Source organism: Typopeltis vanoorti, chromosome 25 (genome assembly GCF_054136105.1).
Source record: "Typopeltis vanoorti isolate ZY-2024b chromosome 25, IOZ_Tvanoo_1.0, whole genome shotgun sequence".
Lineage (NCBI taxonomy): Eukaryota > Metazoa > Arthropoda > Arachnida > Uropygi > Thelyphonidae > Typopeltis > Typopeltis vanoorti.
In genome coordinates this window covers 55,191,019-55,209,076 of record NC_143573.1, presented here as the reverse complement: position 1 = coordinate 55,209,076, position 18,058 = coordinate 55,191,019, and the positions used below count along the sequence as shown (strand labels likewise).

Sequence of the window (18,058 nt, the reverse complement as noted above, 5' to 3'; positions counted from 1 at the left end):
GGCTGATTTGGAGGAAAATTGTAGATAGGAAGTTATTAATGATGTAATATTTTATCCTGTATACCCCTCGAGGGGTACATGGCAAGATTTTGATGAATTTCCCTTATGTAACACCTTTATCATACAATGCAAGTAGATTGCTTAAAAAAGACCTACCCTTTACAAACAATCATCTAACCCAACCAACACATGATACACCTGATTCTTTCACTTCCAATTCTCCCAATACTTGCCTCCCTTCTATATATTGCACATTATTTACACTAATGGGGTATATGCTGGTAAAGTGCTCATTGAATCATTCCACTACATCCTTTGCAAAGGTTACTCTGCTACCATAACTATTCCCCAGTATCATCTTCTCTAATTATCTATCAGATAATCAGAGAAGATCTGATAGGGATATTAGATCTGATCATGTCATCAGAGGGTGTAATTGTTAGAGGGGGTTTCACATTGTCCTCCAGTTGGTGAAAGTGATCATGAAGTGATGATCACTTTCATTTTGCACCTGTGTTGTGGCTAGTCATATGCAGGCTTTTGCAAGGAAAGGATATATGTGGAATTATAAGACTGGTGAATATGACAAGCTTAGGAGACAATTAAGAAAAACCCTAGAGTTTTTTAGATATGTGGCAAGTAGAAGGAAGAATGATCATGGAAAGATGAAGTTAAGGAATGAAAGTGGTAGAATGGTAACTGCTGCAGAAGTCATTGTTGAGGTATTCAGTGATCAATTTATAAGACATTGTCCGCATCCAGATCAGGGTGTTTCATCCTGATCAGGATGGAATCATGAGGAACTTAAGTGTAGAGGACATAGGAGAGGATAACTTAATTGTGAGTGAGCAGGAGGTATTTGAGGAAATAAATAACCTTGATATTAATAAGGCGATAGGATTTGATGAAATATCACCACACATCTTAAGAGAATGTTCCAGGTAACTGGCAGTAGTATTGGCATCCCTGTTTAACAAGAGTTTTGCAACAGCACAGGTTCCAAGGGAGTGGAAAGAGGGTAAAATTGTTCCACTGCATAAAGGCGGTGATATGGCTGTAGCTTCAAATTATAGACTGGTCTGTATATCTGGAGTTGTGACGAAGGTCCTGGAGAGATTGGTTAGAAGTAGGATACAAAAACGGGTTGATATAGTACGCCCACACTTTGTAGAGCTCTGCTTGGCTTGATGCCAAGAACATGCTGAAGGGGGGGGGAAAGAAATGAAGGATGTACGAATTGGTCCCCAACATGCGAAATGATGTGCTTTCTTTTCTGTCGCTGTACTAGTTTAAAAACTACAATGTTCGTAAAAGAAAAGCTAAATTTTTCGACCTGTAATAATAAACAAACTCGTCCCAGAAGATGGATTGATTACCCTATTATCAGAATGGATTCTCCTTTTTGTGACATGCGCAGAAGTGTCGAAGGGTCTCGAATCTGTGGCCGTACTATAACAGCAGTATTCTCTGTGGTTATCTGCATGGGTTTGTTAAGGGGGAGATCATGTTTCACCAACTTACTTATGTACTATAACAAGGCGACAAATACCTTGGACAGAGGAGATGCATATACAGTGGTGTACATGGATTTTGCAAAGGCTTTTGATAGACTGCCACATGACAAGCTCTTAAATAAATTGAAAAAGATGGGATTGGATAACAAACTTCTGTGTTGGATCAGTGACTGGCTGTCAGATAGGTATCAGAAAGTTGTATATGGGGGTGCAGTATCTCGAAAGGGAAAGGTCACCAGTGGTGTGTTGCAGGGGTCAGTTTTGGGGCCATTGTTGTTCAATTTGTATGTTAATGATATTAGGTTGTGTTTAACTAGTGATATCCAGCTGTTTTGCAGATAATGCAAAACTGGGGAGAGCAATGCACAGTCAGGCTGATGTTAATGCCTTATAAGAGGACTTGAATAGATTGCTGAACGGGCAGGTAAGTGGAACTGTCAGTTCAATTGAGGGGCCATATTGCACAAGTTGTGAAGACCTCACATCGAATAATGGCAGTGATGCGGAGAACCCTGACATGCAGAAATAGAGAGGTCATGATTCCATTGTATAAGGCCTTGATCAGGCCTCATATGGATTATTGTGCACAGATTTTGTCACCAGGTTTTCATGGTGATGAGGATATGTTGAAAGGGTGCAGAGAAGATTCATAAAGGTAGTCAGTAGTCTTTGGAATGTGGAGTACAAGGACAGATTGAGAGAATGTAAGTTGCAGAGCCTCGTGAATAGGAGAAAGAGGAGGGGGGGTATGATTGAGACATATCAACCGGTCAGGGGTTGTTATCAGGTAGACATGGAAGAGATTTTTGATAGAATGTGAGAGGAGCAGAACAAGAGGCCATTGCTGGAAACTGTATAAGGAGGGTGTGAGCAAAGGAGTTAGAAGCAGGTACTTTGCATGGAGGGTGGTTGGTGAGTGGAATGCATTGCCTGAGTGTGTTGTGGATGGGGACACATTAAATCGATTTAAGATGCGGTTGGATGAGCATTGTATGCAATAGCGAGTACCTCCCACAATGAGTGTCTGACTCCATGGAGGTCAAATGTTGATAATAATAATAATTATTCTTCCTCTTGTTTGCCATATAGCAGAATTTCCTCTGAATTATGCTTGGCCTGACTGGCCAATCTTCTCTCATGCTGCACTTTTTCTTTGTTTGCCGTGTTTGTCACCTTCTTAGACTGTGCTTTATTCTCCTCATGCAGCTGATTGCTACTAACTGTCTTGTACCTCCCTCATAACATTTTCTTTTCCAAAACTTATTATTTCAATTCACTCTTCATTTCACTGCTACTGTATTTATTCACTTAACTCTTGGTATGCATTTATGTATTATTTGTGTCAGATGATGCCTTATCTCTTCCCACTCTGTGTCAACATGGTTTCTTCATAGCTCATCAACCCACTGTCAGTTGACTATGTAGTTTCTCATAACCTACTTTTAATTTCCCATCTATCCTCTTTTTGACAGTAATGTTTTCTTGTTTCACCACTTCCCAAACCAGTAGCTCATGATCAATCTCACCAACAAGCAACAGCATCCATACTTCAATGACATTCTTTTAAACAATGGACCCTTGTTCATTCTTTATGTATTGACTGCCTGGATGTCTTCTGAACTACATTGTCTTTGTTTTGCAATCTTGAAGATTTCCTTATTGTTATTAATAGCAGACCTCCAAGGTACCAAAAGATATATTTGCATTCACCCTACAACGTCAAGCAATGCATTCCACTCATCAACCACTCTCACACCCTCCTTATACAGTTTTTAGTTTTCTCCCTTTGTTTTACCCTGTTCTCCCATTCTGTGAAAAATTTCATCATCATAACGCTAATTACAGGTATAGACCATATTGGGTCTGTTCTGGTCTCATTATCCATCCAATATTCTTTTTTGAGGTCTGCTCTGCCTTCTCTTTCCAATTGGCTTATATTTTAGTATTTATTTAGGATATTGGGTGTTGGCCATTCAGTTTACATGTTCTGTCCATTTTTATTTTTTATAATTATTTAGTTTTTCTTCTATTGATTTTGTTTTTAGTTCTTTTAAAATGTCTTCGTTCCTCTTTTGGTCCAATAATGCGTATTTTGCAGTTTTTCTCATAAATCTCATTTCACTTGTTTTTATTCTTTGTTTATCTTGTTTGTTTATTGCCCAAATTTCTCTGCATATAATAATGTGAGCACTGTTTAAGTATTATATATTTTCCAGTGTGTTTCTTTTTGTACTATATTTGGATTGAGTGGATTGGATTGGATCTAAAAATTTTGAAGTGTTTAATTTTATGTCTTTTTCTCCTTCATCTGATATTTCACATCCAAGATAACTGAAAGTATTTATCGGTTCTGTTATTTTATTATTAATGACTATTTTACTTCTAACTGGAGTTTGTCCACAAAATGACATTGTTTTAGTTTTATCCATGGAAATTTTCATTCCAAACTGTTCTACTATAACATTTAAATTATATACTGCTCTTTGTAAATTGTCTTTCTTATCTGATATTATTACCTGATCATCAGCAAATAATAGCATATTTATTTTGTTATTCCAGGAAATTTCTATACCTGGATTGTTTAAGGTGTTCCACTGTATTAATATTTAATTAATGTAAATATTGAACAGTGTTGGAGACAGAGGGCAACCCTGTCTTACTCCTTGGTTTATAGATTGTTTTTCAGACATTTTTTTTTTTCATTTATTTTTATTTCATTATCTTTGTATATATTCAATATTGGATGTAGTAGAACGGGTGTATTCATTCTTTGTAATATATCAAACAGTACATATCTCTATCAAATGCTTTTTGATAATCTATAAACAAAAGATGAGCTACTAAATTAAATTCTCTTCTTTTTTTTTTTCTGTAAGTAGTTTAAAACAGAGCTGCATCCATTGTAGAGTGTCCTTTTATAAATCCATTTTGACATTCTAATAATATTTTTTCACTGTTTATTTTCAGTTTTTCATTAAGTATTCTACTATATATTTTGTAGCATGTATTCAATAAACTAATACCTCTGTAATTAGCAGGTTTTGTTTTATCCCCTTTTTTAAATATAGGTATTACTATACTTGTATTCCATTCTATTGATATTTGTCCATTTGTATATATTTTATTTAAAAATGTTAATAATATTTGATGAAATTTTTTTCCAGCAAATTTATGCAGTTCAGAGTTTATCCCATCTTCTCCTGTTGATTTGCCATTTTTTTATTTTATTTAGGTTGTCCTTTAATTCTTTCATTGTTATTATATCATTTAAAGTATTTTGTAAGTTTCTGTGTAATTATTTTTGATGCCAGTATTATCGTCCAAAGATCTGTAAGGTTTTAGTATTAGTATTTTGCATATATAATTTTCTAGATATGATACAAATTTTTCTCAGCTTTCTGTGTCTCTTTCTGGTTTCTCTTTTGGCTATTGCTCTTTTTTTTTTATATTCAATTTCATCTTCTTGTTTTTTGCTTTTAAAAGCCAACTTTTTATTTTCAATTATTGTTTTTATTTCATTGTCCCATGTAATTTTTTGTATGTTCCTAGACTTTCATATGCTGCCGATGCAATAATTTCTTTTATATTATTCCTTTCTTTCTCAATGTCTTCATTTTCGTGTATTTTTTCTAAGTAGCTATTAATCCTCTGTTGGTATAAATTTCTTATACTTGAATCATTTAAGTAGTCCTATTTTGTAATTAGATTTTGTTTCTCTAGTTTGTTTATTTTTTTGTATTTTTGTAGCCAATTTAGTGGAAACCTTAGTTTTTCCTGCACTAAATAATGATCAGTGTCAATTTCTAGCCCTCTTCTAACTTTAACATCTAGGAAGGGGTTTGCTGCTTTTTCATCTATAAAGTAGTCTATTATTGATTTTTGTCCTCTTGCACACCATGTATATTTATGTATATTTTTATGTTTGTAAAATGTATTCATTATTTTAAAATTATTATATATTGTATAATCAATGAGTTGCTTTCCATTTTTGTTTACTGTTGGTTCTCCAAATTTTTATATATTGTTAATTTTTTTCATTCCTGTTCTGGCATTAAGATCTCTGGCTATAATTATATGGTCCATTTTATTTAATTTTTTATGTATTCCTTGTAACTCTTGTAAAAGTAATAATTTTCCTCTTCTTTTCCTTCTTCAGGGGCATACGCTCCAACAAATTTTTTTATTTAATTTTAATCGCACTTCTAATATTCTTTCATTTCAGTATGTATAATGAGTTATTTTTGCTTTAATTGATTTTTGGATCCAAATCATTACACCAGCTTTTGCATGTATTTGTTTGTCCACTCCACTATATATGATATTGTAATTAGCTGTTTCTTTTGTTCCTTTAAGTTTCTTTTTTGTTTCTGTAAGAACTGCAATTTCTATATTTTTGTCATTTAAAATTTTATCTAATTCTTCTTCTTTATGTGCTATGCTTCTAATGTTCCATGTAGCATATTTCACCATGTTTTTCTTTTTCCAAAGTTGTTAATGTTTCCAGTTTGTGGTCTTTTCCTCTGTTCTCTGTCTGGCTTGGATTTCATTGAGACTTGAAAGTAATATTTGTTTCCCTATGTCAAGTGACTAGCATGATGATGAGTATCCTAGTGTTGGAGCTGCCACTTAAGACAACTAGGTTTGCCTTTTCTTTTTTTTTTTTTAGTGAAAAATTTCTTTTAATTTTTCACTAAAATCTAATCTAGTAATCTAGTAATAACACAACCTAGTGATAACCATTTAACAACTTAAATGTCTCAATTTTAGTAATGATTTAGTAAAGCTAAATTAGTAAATTTAGTAATGAACAGGGGATGTTACTGACAGCTTAAATATCTCAATTTTTCTGGGTCACATATCTCCTCTTCTTATTCACAAGGCTTTGCAAACAGAATTCCCTCAATCTATCTTCATATCCAAAAACATCCCAAAGATCAGTTACCACCTTAGTTTGTCTTCTCTGGGCCATTTCAATATATCCTCATTACCATGAAACAGGGACCAAATCTGTGCACAATAATACATATGTGGCTTGATCAAGGCCGCAATTGTATAATACAATGGAGCCAGAACCTCTTTCTCTCTGCAATATTTTTGCACTATTTTTTAGCCATTCTGAGACATGGATAAAAATCATCTGCACTACCTCTTTTGCTCATGCCACAGTTCTTTTTTATGCAATGTGGTCTTCTGTTTTAGTTTTTTGCCATTGTTTGAAAGCGAGTTTTTTTTATTATTAAGCTTGTCCTTTATTTCTTCGTTCCACCATCTAGTTTCCTTGTCAAAGTTTATAGGCTCCTTCAATATGCCTAAATGATGTGCATCCTGTTTAGTACAGTATCTTCGGAAATGATTCAATATTTTATTCACCAAGCCTCTAAGTCCATCTCAATGCAGGTAATCCACAAGATCTTCACACAAATTTCATTCCTCCTGCTGGTCAGGTTTATGCCATCGGATTTTAAAGATCTTTTCTCTATGAAACAACACTCGGTTTGACATCAGAATCTCTGCTACCAGCAGTCTGTGTTGCATAGTGAGCGGTTCTCCTGGCATTAGCTTTTGAAAGTCTCGAGGGACAGGCAGTCTGCCATAATATAAGAGATTTGAGTGTTTACATTGCTACTTTTTATATGTAATAAGGTATTCTGTAAGTTTTATGAAGATATTAATAATTAATTCAAGTGAAACTTGAAATAATCAAAGACAAAACCTGGATGGACTTTTTCCAAAACTTATGGCAAGATATTAACGAATCTAAAACTGACATAATGCTTACTACTCTTACTACTAACTATATGGTGGAAGAAATAATATTACAAGAAATCTAACAATCAATACAGCAAAGCAAATCATGAAAATTCCCTGGAAAAGATGGAATAAATATATTCATCATCATCATAAAATTCCTGACATGTACCCTCAAGGGAATGTACAGGATATTATGATAGTAATACATGAAGAACTTACATCATTACTAACTTCCTAACAACAATTTTCCTCCAAATCAATTTGTTATCTGCCAAGACTTCAGCATTATCAGATCTCATATTTCTGTCTTCTAAGGCACTTTTTACTGTATCAATCCACCCATATATCTTGGTCTTCCTCTGGGTCTTTTTCCTACCAACCTGCACAGAATTCTTGTTTTGCTAATCTTTCCTCTTCCATTCTATTTAAGTGACCATACTACCTAAGCTCTTCTAACACATTCCTGGATGCTGACAATGTCAAGTTCTTTCCTAATATTTTTTTAATATGATTTTGCCATTGATGCAATCTGTTCACTCCCCTAATCTTTCTCAGGACCCTCATACCTGGTCTCTAGTCTTTGGTCAACTGTTTCATTTCTAACCCAGCTCTCAGATCCATAAGTTAAAATTGGTTCAAACACTGTCTTGTATACAGCTCATTTAGTGTTTTGATTAATTTCTCTCTTATTCCATATATATTTATTCAGTTGACTTCCTACTATACTGGCTTTGTTGATCCTGTTGTCTATTTCCATATTTAATTTACCATCTTCACTAAAAATTGTGGCTAAGTAGCTGAAATGTTTTACTTGTTCTATAGGTTCTTCATTCAAGATGCAGTTAATGTTTTCGATTTTTCTGCCTATTTTCATTGTCTTTGTCTTGGTATTGCTGATTTCATACCAAATTTATTACAACAGTTATTCAATTTTGCCAGTTAATCTTACAGACCTTGTACTAGATTTATTTAAAAGTATAACATCATCTGCATAAAGTAAAGAGCTGAGATTAACATCTCCAGTTTTGATATCAGGTTTAATACTGCTTTTCTTCATAATGTGATCCATATAGATAATGAATAACAGAGGGGATAATGTACATCCTTGTCTGACACCAGATTTAACATTAAACCATCTTCCTGTACTTCCCTCAATTCTAACTGCTGACTTGCAACTCAAATAAGACTAAGTATTGTATTGCTTGATATGCCCCTATTGACACCATATAACTGTAGCATTTTGAATAGCTTTTCTCTTGGCACTTTGTCATATGCCTTTTGCAGGTCTACAAAACTTAAATAGAGATCTGTTATATTCACATGATTTCTCAACTATTTCTTGTAGATAAATAACTGTCAATTTTTAGGGAAAGACAATGTATACTGTTATATTACTTAAAAAAACTTTAATTAATACTTCCTATATTTTGGTAATGTTACATATACAGCCTCAAATATATTCAGGAAACATAAAATTAATAATATGTGCATGCAGGCACTAACACTGAACAAATATGGCTGAAGACAACAACTGAAGTCAGTCCTAGAGTCCTAAAAGGTGCCACCTAGTGGGCTAAATTGGTGCAAGCTTCCCATATTTGGCACAGTCTCATGCATCCAAATTTGTTGAGGTTTGGGAAGTTTTTTTCAACTATTTGTTGTAAATTGAAAATCTGATCCTGACAGCCTCTATTTGGCCTGAATCCAGCTTGTTCTTCACCAAGCTTACCTTCCACAGTCCTCTAAAGTATACTTGCATAAATTTTACCAGGAACACTCACATTCAGTTTTATTTCCTTTTTTTTTTTTTTTTTTTTTTGTACATAGGTACTATGAGAGCTTGACTCCAATCATCTGGAATTCGTCTCTCTGTTCAGGCTTCTGAACTATGCAGTGCAGCCACTGCAAGACTTTTATACCCTCTTACTTTGAGCATTTCTGGTCAAATATCATCTACTCCTGATGCCTTTATACATTTCAGGCTTTTGATTGCTTTTTCTACTTCATATATGGATATGTATTCCTGATTGCATGCCTGTTTTTTACCACTGTGCTGTTGTTGATTGTTTCATTTAGCAATTTTTCAAAGTAATTCCTCCATGCATCAGGGATCTTTTTCTCCTGTTTTCATGTCACCTTTATCATCTCTGATTCCTTTTACAGTACTCTTTCCTCCATTTCTGAGCTTTTTCAACAGCCTCAAATATATGCAGGCAACCTATTCATCAAACGACTTTTAAAATTATTTAACAATATCTGGCAGCAAGGAAAAATCCCAGAAAGTTGGAATAAGGCAATTAACATCTCAGTATATAAAAAAAGGTAATAAGTGAAACTGTGAAAACTACAGAGAAATAAGTCTTCTAAATACTACAAGTTATATGCATGAATATTAACTTCAAAACTTAAATCATATGTAGAAGATAAACTTTGCAAAGAACAAAATTGCTTTCAAAAAATATGATTGTGCATTGACCCCAGCTTTCACATTAAAAATCTTATTGGAAAAACATTCAAATATAACATAGAAATGCACATAGCATTTGTAGACTACCAGAAAATCTTTGTCAAGTGTTAAAGAACAAAACAAACTGGACCATACTCAAGAATTTAAACATTCCAAATCAGCTGCTTGCTGCAATAACTATCATGTATCAGAACAACCAATTAGCTGTAAGAATCGATGAAAAAGTTACAGAATGGAAATCAATAAACAGGGGAGGGTCCATCAAGGATGCCCAATGTCACCACTGTTATTTAATATCTATATAGATGAATTAGTAAAGAAATATAAGGAAAATATAAAACCAGCATTTAAACTGGATTGTGGAACTATGTTTAATACCCTTCTGTTTGCAGATGACGAAATAATCATAGCAAGAAGTGAAGACCTACTCCAAAAATCAATATATGCCTTAAACATAAGTGCAAAAAAATTTGGAATGCAAATATCAACAGACAAAACAAAAATCATGGCTTTTAAAGGACCATCTCTAGTCAGAAGTAAAATTGTGAATGAAAATAAAATTTTAGAACAAATTTACTGCTTCAAATATCTTGGATGTGGTTGATCATATACAAAATAAGCTGATGCTGACATCAAAATTTCACATTTTCCAAAGATAACAGAAATGAATGATGAAAAATATTTTCAAACCTTAACAAAACACACAAGAATAAAGTTTATGAAGTTTTGGCAAGACGTTCTCTACTGTACAGAAGTGAATTATGGACCATAAAAACTACAGAAGAAAAAGAATAGAAACTGGAGAAATGAAATTCCTGCAAAGGACAGCAGCTATACTTTCTTGGACAAAAGAAGCACAGAAATACGTAAAGAACTAAAAAGAGACTCAGTATTGGACAAAATATATGAATACCGAAAGAAGTGGATTAACCATAATTGAAAGAATGGACAGTTCTAGACTATCCAAAAAATACTCCAATACCACAAATTTCGAGGATATAGAAGTCAGGGATGACCAGGGAAAAGATGGAAAGAGACTGGAACAACTCTGTTCCTAAATCCCTGAAAGAATGATGATGATTATTATTAACAATTGCTAAATCATACATTGATGCAAAGCACAGTATATCCTCATCCTGTGAGTTTATAGACTCATAACCTTGGTCTCTATGAACTCTTTGGTAGGTTTCCTTCCTACATAGCCATTGAAATCAGCACCAATATATTTTATCTCATTTGCTGATACAGACTGCAGGTAGTCATCAAGATCATTCCAGAATAACTGCTTTTTGTTTGTGGCATAAGCAGAGATAATGTTCATGTGTGGTTGCTCATCGAGTGCTAATTTAACAGTTATTATGCAATCAGTTATTCAAGTAACTTCCATAATACACTCCTGAAGTTCACTGTCAATCACCACACAACTCTGTTAGGATTTGGTACCTTGCCATGGTAGATGAGTTTGTATCCATGCACTTTCACAAATATTATTCTCCTCAGAATATTTCCACTATAAAATATTTATTCATGAAAAATGCTTAGAAAACTAAAAGGCCAAATTCCAGGAGAACTTCTCGCAGAACACTTATTCACCTTCTGCAGAACACAGTTTGGGAAACCCTGCCATACAGTATAACTTCAGTATTCCTTGATTTAGACCCATTTCATCTCTTGAATACAACAGACGTCGATGCAAGTTTTTAGTGGCTCTTATAGCATAATAAAGTTAATTAGACATATATATTCACAACAATAAATAGTAATTTTTATTAGTGTGAATATTTTGACTAGAAACTAATTGATCATCATCAGCGTATTGATTATGCAATCACAAGATGAGGCTAGAACAACAAATATTAATCCTATTTACACAAATGAGCCACATGTCAGAATGCAACCTAGTGTTGGTGAAAAAATAAAATAAGATTACAATTAAAGCTAAAATTAATATTAAGTGATTTGAAAGAAAATTAAATTTAAATAATGAAGTAAATGACACAGCATTATATTAAATTAACAAAAAAAAGGGGGGGAGACACAATATTGCTTGCCATTTATGAGGATGACACTCCCAAATTTTGGCAATAGAGAAGCAGTCTACACCATTTGGGTGGTATAGAAGTGCTTTGGCACTCTCTTTAAATAACTGCTCAAACCTAAACCTGGAACAATGTAAAAGGAGGTATTGGACATAGTATTGTGGTCAGTGACAACCACATTCTGAGCAAGGCCAGATTTTTTGAGTGTATTGTTGTTGATATAAGATTCGTGTTCTTGTAGTCATTTTACAGAACATCCTTTCTTCTTCATCATCACGAACATTATCAGATCTTATATTTCTATCTTCTAAGGCACTTTTTATCGTATCAATCCACCTATATCTAGGTCTTCCTCTGGGTCTTTTCCCTGCAAATCTGGCAGAGAACATTTGCTTTGCTAATCTTATCTCTGCCATTCTGTTTAAGTGACCATACCACCTGAAATTAGCCCAGCTAACACACTCCTGGATGCTGACAACGTCAAGTTCTTTCTTAATATCCTAGTTTTTAATATGATATTGCCATTGATGCCATCTGTTCATGTCCCTAATCTTTTATACCTGACTGCATAATTGGCTAAATAAAAATCATGGGAGGACTTTGGCAAGAACATAGAAAATAAATATCAAGAAGGCGGCAAGATATTCTGGAGGTTGTTGAAGAAGCTCAGAAATGGAGGAAAGAGTGCTGTAAAAGGAATTAGAGATGACAAAGGTGACATGAAAACAGGAGAAAAAGATATCCCTGAAATATGGAGTAATTATTTCAAAAAATTGCTAAATGAAACAAGTAGTGATGACAGCACAGTGGTAAAAAACACTAACCAGGCATGCAGTCAGGAATACATATCCATACTTGAAGTAGAAAAAGCCATCAAAAGCCTGAAATGGAAAGGCAGCAGAAGTAGATCATATTCGACCAGAAATGCTCAAGTATGGAGTATAAAAGTCTTCAGTGGCTGCACTGCATAGTTCAGAAGGCCTGGAGAGAGAGAGGGACAAATTCCAGATGATCAGAGTAGAGCTCTCATAGTACCCATATATAAAAAGGGAAATAAAACTGAATGCGAGAATTACAGTGGTATTTCTGTACTAAGTGTTCCTGGTAAGATATATGCAAGTATACTTGTGAAACGGTTGAGAAGCTGAATTCAGACCAAATAGAGGCTGTCAGAATCAGATTTTCACTTTACGACAGATAATTGAGAAATCATGGGAATATGACAAAGATTTGTATTTAAGTTTTGTAGATCTGGAAAAGGCTAATGACAAGGTGCCAAGAGAGAAGCTATTCAAAATGCTACAGTTATATGGTATCAATGGGACATTATATCAAGCAATACTTCAAATAAAAAGAGAACTTACATATTTGAAAAATAACAGACCATCAGACCCTTTATATTTACGACCATTCACTCTTGAAGATATTAACACTGCTTTAATGGATATGAAACCAGGCATGGCTCCCGGTTTCAATGGAATTCATCCTGATTTCCTGTTGAGGACAGGCCAAAAAGCTCGACAGTAGTTGGCTTGCTTTTTCTCTGACATCCTCCAGACTGGTAGACTTAAAAAAGAGTTTAAGAGGACAAAAATTATCCCCATCTTAAAACCAGGAAAAACCAACAACAAACCAGAAAACTACTGACCAATCGCCTTCTTAGCACCTGCTATAAGCTCCTAGAAAGGCTCATCCATAATAGAATTGCCCCTAAGAAAATAGAACAAGTCCCAGTGGAACAGGCTGGATTCAGACATAAACGAAGCTCCTGTGATCAGGTTCTGTCACTCATATAGAGGCAGGCTACCAACAATGTCGGAAAACAACTGTAGCTTTTGTAGATCTTACCGCACCTTATGACACAGTCTGCAAGTTGCTCCGTGCAGTCCCATGCAGAACAATAGTAAAACTAATCGATAACATGCTAAGCAACCGCCTGTTCCAAGTGTGTATGGACGAGAACAAAAGTAAACAAAGAACACTGGATAATGGACTACTACAAGGGTCAGTTCTGGCTCCCCCTCCTTTTTAACTTATACATTGCAGATTTGCCTAATACAGCCTCCAAGAAGTTTTGCTATGCTGATGAAATTGCTCTAGCCACCAGACACACCAATTTTACTAAAATGGAAGATACACTAACAAACGACCTTGCAGTCCTAGATGAATACTTCAGCAAATGGAGATTACGCCCAAATCCTAGCAAAACACAAGTTTCATGCTTCCACCTGAACAGTAACCTGGCTAACAAAGAACTCATGGTCTACTTCAACCACAAACTTCTACACTACAACAGATTCCCGAAATATCTGGGCGTCACTCTAGATAGAACACTATCTTTTAAACCAAATCTCATTAACACAGCATCCAAGCTAAAAACAAGAAACAATATACTGCAAAAACTATGTGGAACAATAGTTTTTGCAGTATATTGTGGTGCCTCAGCAACAACGTTTACTCTACAGCTGAGTACTGCTCACCCATATGGCTGAACAGTGCCCATGTGTATTTGGTTGATGCCCAGCTTAACACCCACTATGTGCCTTATTTCTGGAACTGTAAAATCAACCCCAACTTACTCCCAGTGCTAAGCAACATCCCACCTCTACACATCTGCAGATCCAACTTTCTTCTACACGAATACAGCAAAATCATGGAAATCCAAAATCTTCCAATCCATGAAGACATCCCACCCCTAGAAATAAACAGGCTAAAGTCAAGGCACCTGCCAATCTTAACAGCAAAAAAATCTTGCAGAGACAAGTTTCAACATGAAGGACAAGTGGAAAGAGTCCTAGTGTAACACTTCAACAGGGATCTTCCATGAATTAGTGGCCCCAACACAGATACCTTCGGGTTTTGACCTACCTTGGAAAACTTGGTCTACCCTTAACCGAATCTGCATCAACCATGGCAGATGTGCAGACCACCTTTACAAATGGGGCATGATTACCTCACCCAAGTGTGACTGTGGATCACCCCACCAGACAATTAATCATATTACAGTAGAATATGTCCTATGTGCATACAGTGGAAACCTGTCAGACTTCATCCATGCTACATCAAGTGCAGTCGACTGGATAATCAACCTAGACATTCAGTTGTAGCCTATTCTTGATTCTTGAGTGTCTCTTTTATGACTGTATTATGTCTTCTTATTGTACATGTATCTATTACTATGTCCATATATATTAAGGATTAATGTAATGTAACTTTTCATGTGTGAGCCATATGCTAAATAAATAATAAATAACTGAATAAATTTATATGGAATAAAAGAAAAATTAGCCAGAACAGTAAATTAGCTGTATACAAGATAGTATTCAAGCCAATTTTAAGAGATCAATTTTATGGATCTGAGAGCTTGGGTCAGAAGTAAAACACTTGACCAAAGACTAGAGACCGCAGATATGAGAGTCCTGAGAAAGGACTTCTTTCAGATCCATAAGTTAAAATTGGCTTGAATACTGTCTTGTATACAGCTAATTTAGTGTTTTGGTTAATTTCTTTCTTATTCCATATAAATTTATTGTCTTGCATTTGGTGCATGTTATGACAACTAATTGCATAAGATAGCCACTGTTATTTATTGTTGTTGTTATTAAGATCGGTTGTTGACTGTATAGGATATCCCACCCATGCAAACTTTGCTTCAATTGGATAAAGGATAAAAGAAGATTAATTTGTAACCAAGTGAAAAAACTTTCTACTGATTTGAGTATACTGTAATAGGCAAATAAGGAGACTTTAAACTAATTAGCTAAAATTGCAGCAAGCCTATTAAAAGCAAGTGTAGAACAGCAGTAAAGCAGAGTTTACAACTAGCCCATTATTTTATAGCAGACAAGCCAAAAAAAAAAAAAGAGCTTTCTCATAAGCTATACGAATTATGTCAGCGATCCAAAATTAAATGCAAAGAATCCAATGAAGAGTTGTCCTCAGTATATTATTTGGAAATTTTAATTTCTGAGTAACGTTTTCTTGGTTTTAATTTTTTTTAGACTAAGGTATTAATTGTTTGAGTGTTTTGATTTCATATCTTAATTTTCCATTGCAATTTCTTTCATTACATTTAAAAGAAAAGTAAAACTTTTGATTTCATGGACACTTATGTTAATATGCCATGCATGTTATAACAACTAATTGCATAAGATAGCCACTGTTATTTATTATTATTCTCTCTTACTCTCTTTTTATATGAATATGTGTTGAAGGTTATATATTTTTCATGAAGATTCTTTCCCTTCATCAGTATGAGTCAGCAGCACTGGTTGCTGCAACAAACTTTTTTATCATGAAGCCACTTTCATCGAATTATTGGATACTAGAAATTTTGAACTGATTTAATTTAAACTTATGCTGATTTAATTTAAAATTATGTATTTTGCGTTTAATGCCTCCTTTCTTTCACTACTTTTAGTGGATTTAAGAGACCATTTAAAGCAGAAACGCAATTCATTTGACAAATTACCCAAATGTGGTAAGTATTAGTAGTTTAATTATATTTAGTGATTAAAATGAACATGTCGTTTTTTTTTGTCATTTTTAAGCTACTAATTAAACCAGTGATTTAAAATGAGCATTTCTTTAAGGTTTCTATAATACAGAATAATGAATTGTAGATTAATTTTCTCTATGTATATCAAAAATTACTCTTCTCCCTTTTTTTGTATTAATAAAAAAAAAATCATACAATTTTATATAATTTAAGCACTTCTGCTTCACCAATGTAAAAACCATATTAAGGTCCTTTAAAACACATTTGTTTTAAACATAGGCTCTGTTATTATATTTTTGGAATTGTTTTCAAAAAAAAAACAAAGATGGGGAGGAGGGGGGGTGTAGATATTAGGCATATTGTATTGTCAGTGATAAAGGCAATACAACCAATATTTAGGGATTTGGCAGTTAATGCTTCCATTGTTATTACCTTACCAGTGCAGTTGAGCTGATGATAATCATTGGAGAAGTCTCTTATGGGCATACTGTTCTTATTACTGCTATTATTGTTATTGCATGGGTACCTCCATGGAGTCCAAAGACTCATTGTGGGTGACCCAAACTATCCACACAATATCTGTCATACTTCTTGAACACTGAGTAGCTCTGGCAATCCATTCCACTCATTCACCACTCTCCAAATGAAATCTAATTCTTATGCCCTTGCTGACCACATTCTTAATTTCCAGGGATAACCTCATGTTCTTCTCCACCCCTTAGTCAAGTGCTGAAATATTTCCTCTGCATCAATCTTGTAAAACACTTTTAGGTAACTAAAATGTTTCTATTATATCCTTGTCTTTTCTGCCTATGAACCAACTTTTGCAATAAGCAAACCCTTAATCTATTCTTATAAGGAGTTTTCCTCAGACCACTCATCATCTTGGTCACTTGTCTCTGATCCTCTCCACCACTTCCTCGTTCCCAGGAAACTCACAGGCAAGACCCAAGCACAGTATTCTAGATGTGGTCATATCAAGACCTTATAAAGAAGAATTCCTTTTATCTGCTTGTCAGTATGTACTTCAATAGCCAGGTAATCCTAAGAACTACTTTAGCCAGATGCGGTCATATCAACACCTTATAAAGAAGAAGAAAAAGAATTCCTTTTATCTGCTTGTCAGTGTATACTTCAATAGCCAGGTAATCCTAAGAACTACTTTAGCCACCTTAAGAGTATGCCATGAAAAATACACTTTTTCACGATTAAACCTATAGTATCCATTATCTTTTGCCCACAATGTCAGCCTGTTTAAATCATCCTGCAGGCTATCTATATTGCCTTGATTAACTATTACAATACCAGTTTTGCAGAAACAACTGAATATTTACCTCATTTGAATCATCTCCTATATAAGATTTGAAAAGCTACATATTAAAAAGAAGAGCTTTCTCAACAGACTTAATTTTCTTAAGATGTGCAGAGACAATGATTTAATCCTTAAATTTCTGAAAATGAAGAAGCACTTTAGAAACAATATACGTAAAACAACATTATTTACAACAGAGCTTCATTAGTGCAACAGAGAATATCTAATACCCAGTTTGTTGTAGTGCTATATGAAATAGACAAAGAACTATATGAATATCATTTATGTTTAGTGAAAAGCTTTTCAAAAAACTTATGGATTTAGCAGAATAAATTTTTAGCAGAAAGATTAACCTCGATTAAAGCAGAAAACTTGGCTGATAAACAGATTACAAATTACAAAAAGCATAACCAATCTCTTACAACATTGCCAACAGTAAAAATAGTAATTAATTTTTCATCGCATGGCTTCTCCTGA

At 34.2% G+C, this 18,058-nt stretch overlaps 1 protein-coding gene across 3 annotated transcripts in view; it reads left to right on the top strand.

The window, feature by feature from the left end:
- LOC150092757 (uncharacterized) overlaps window positions 1-18,058 on the top strand; it is a 480,655-nt gene that overhangs the window by 293,479 nt on the left and 169,118 nt on the right. For all 3 annotated transcript variants that reach the window (XM_090414390.1, XM_090414391.1, XM_090414389.1), the window contains one exon: window positions 16,192-16,251. In XM_090414390.1, the coding sequence (XP_090270516.1) occupies window positions 16,192-16,251 (60 nt within the window). The remainder of the gene's footprint in view (window positions 1-16,191; window positions 16,252-18,058) is intronic.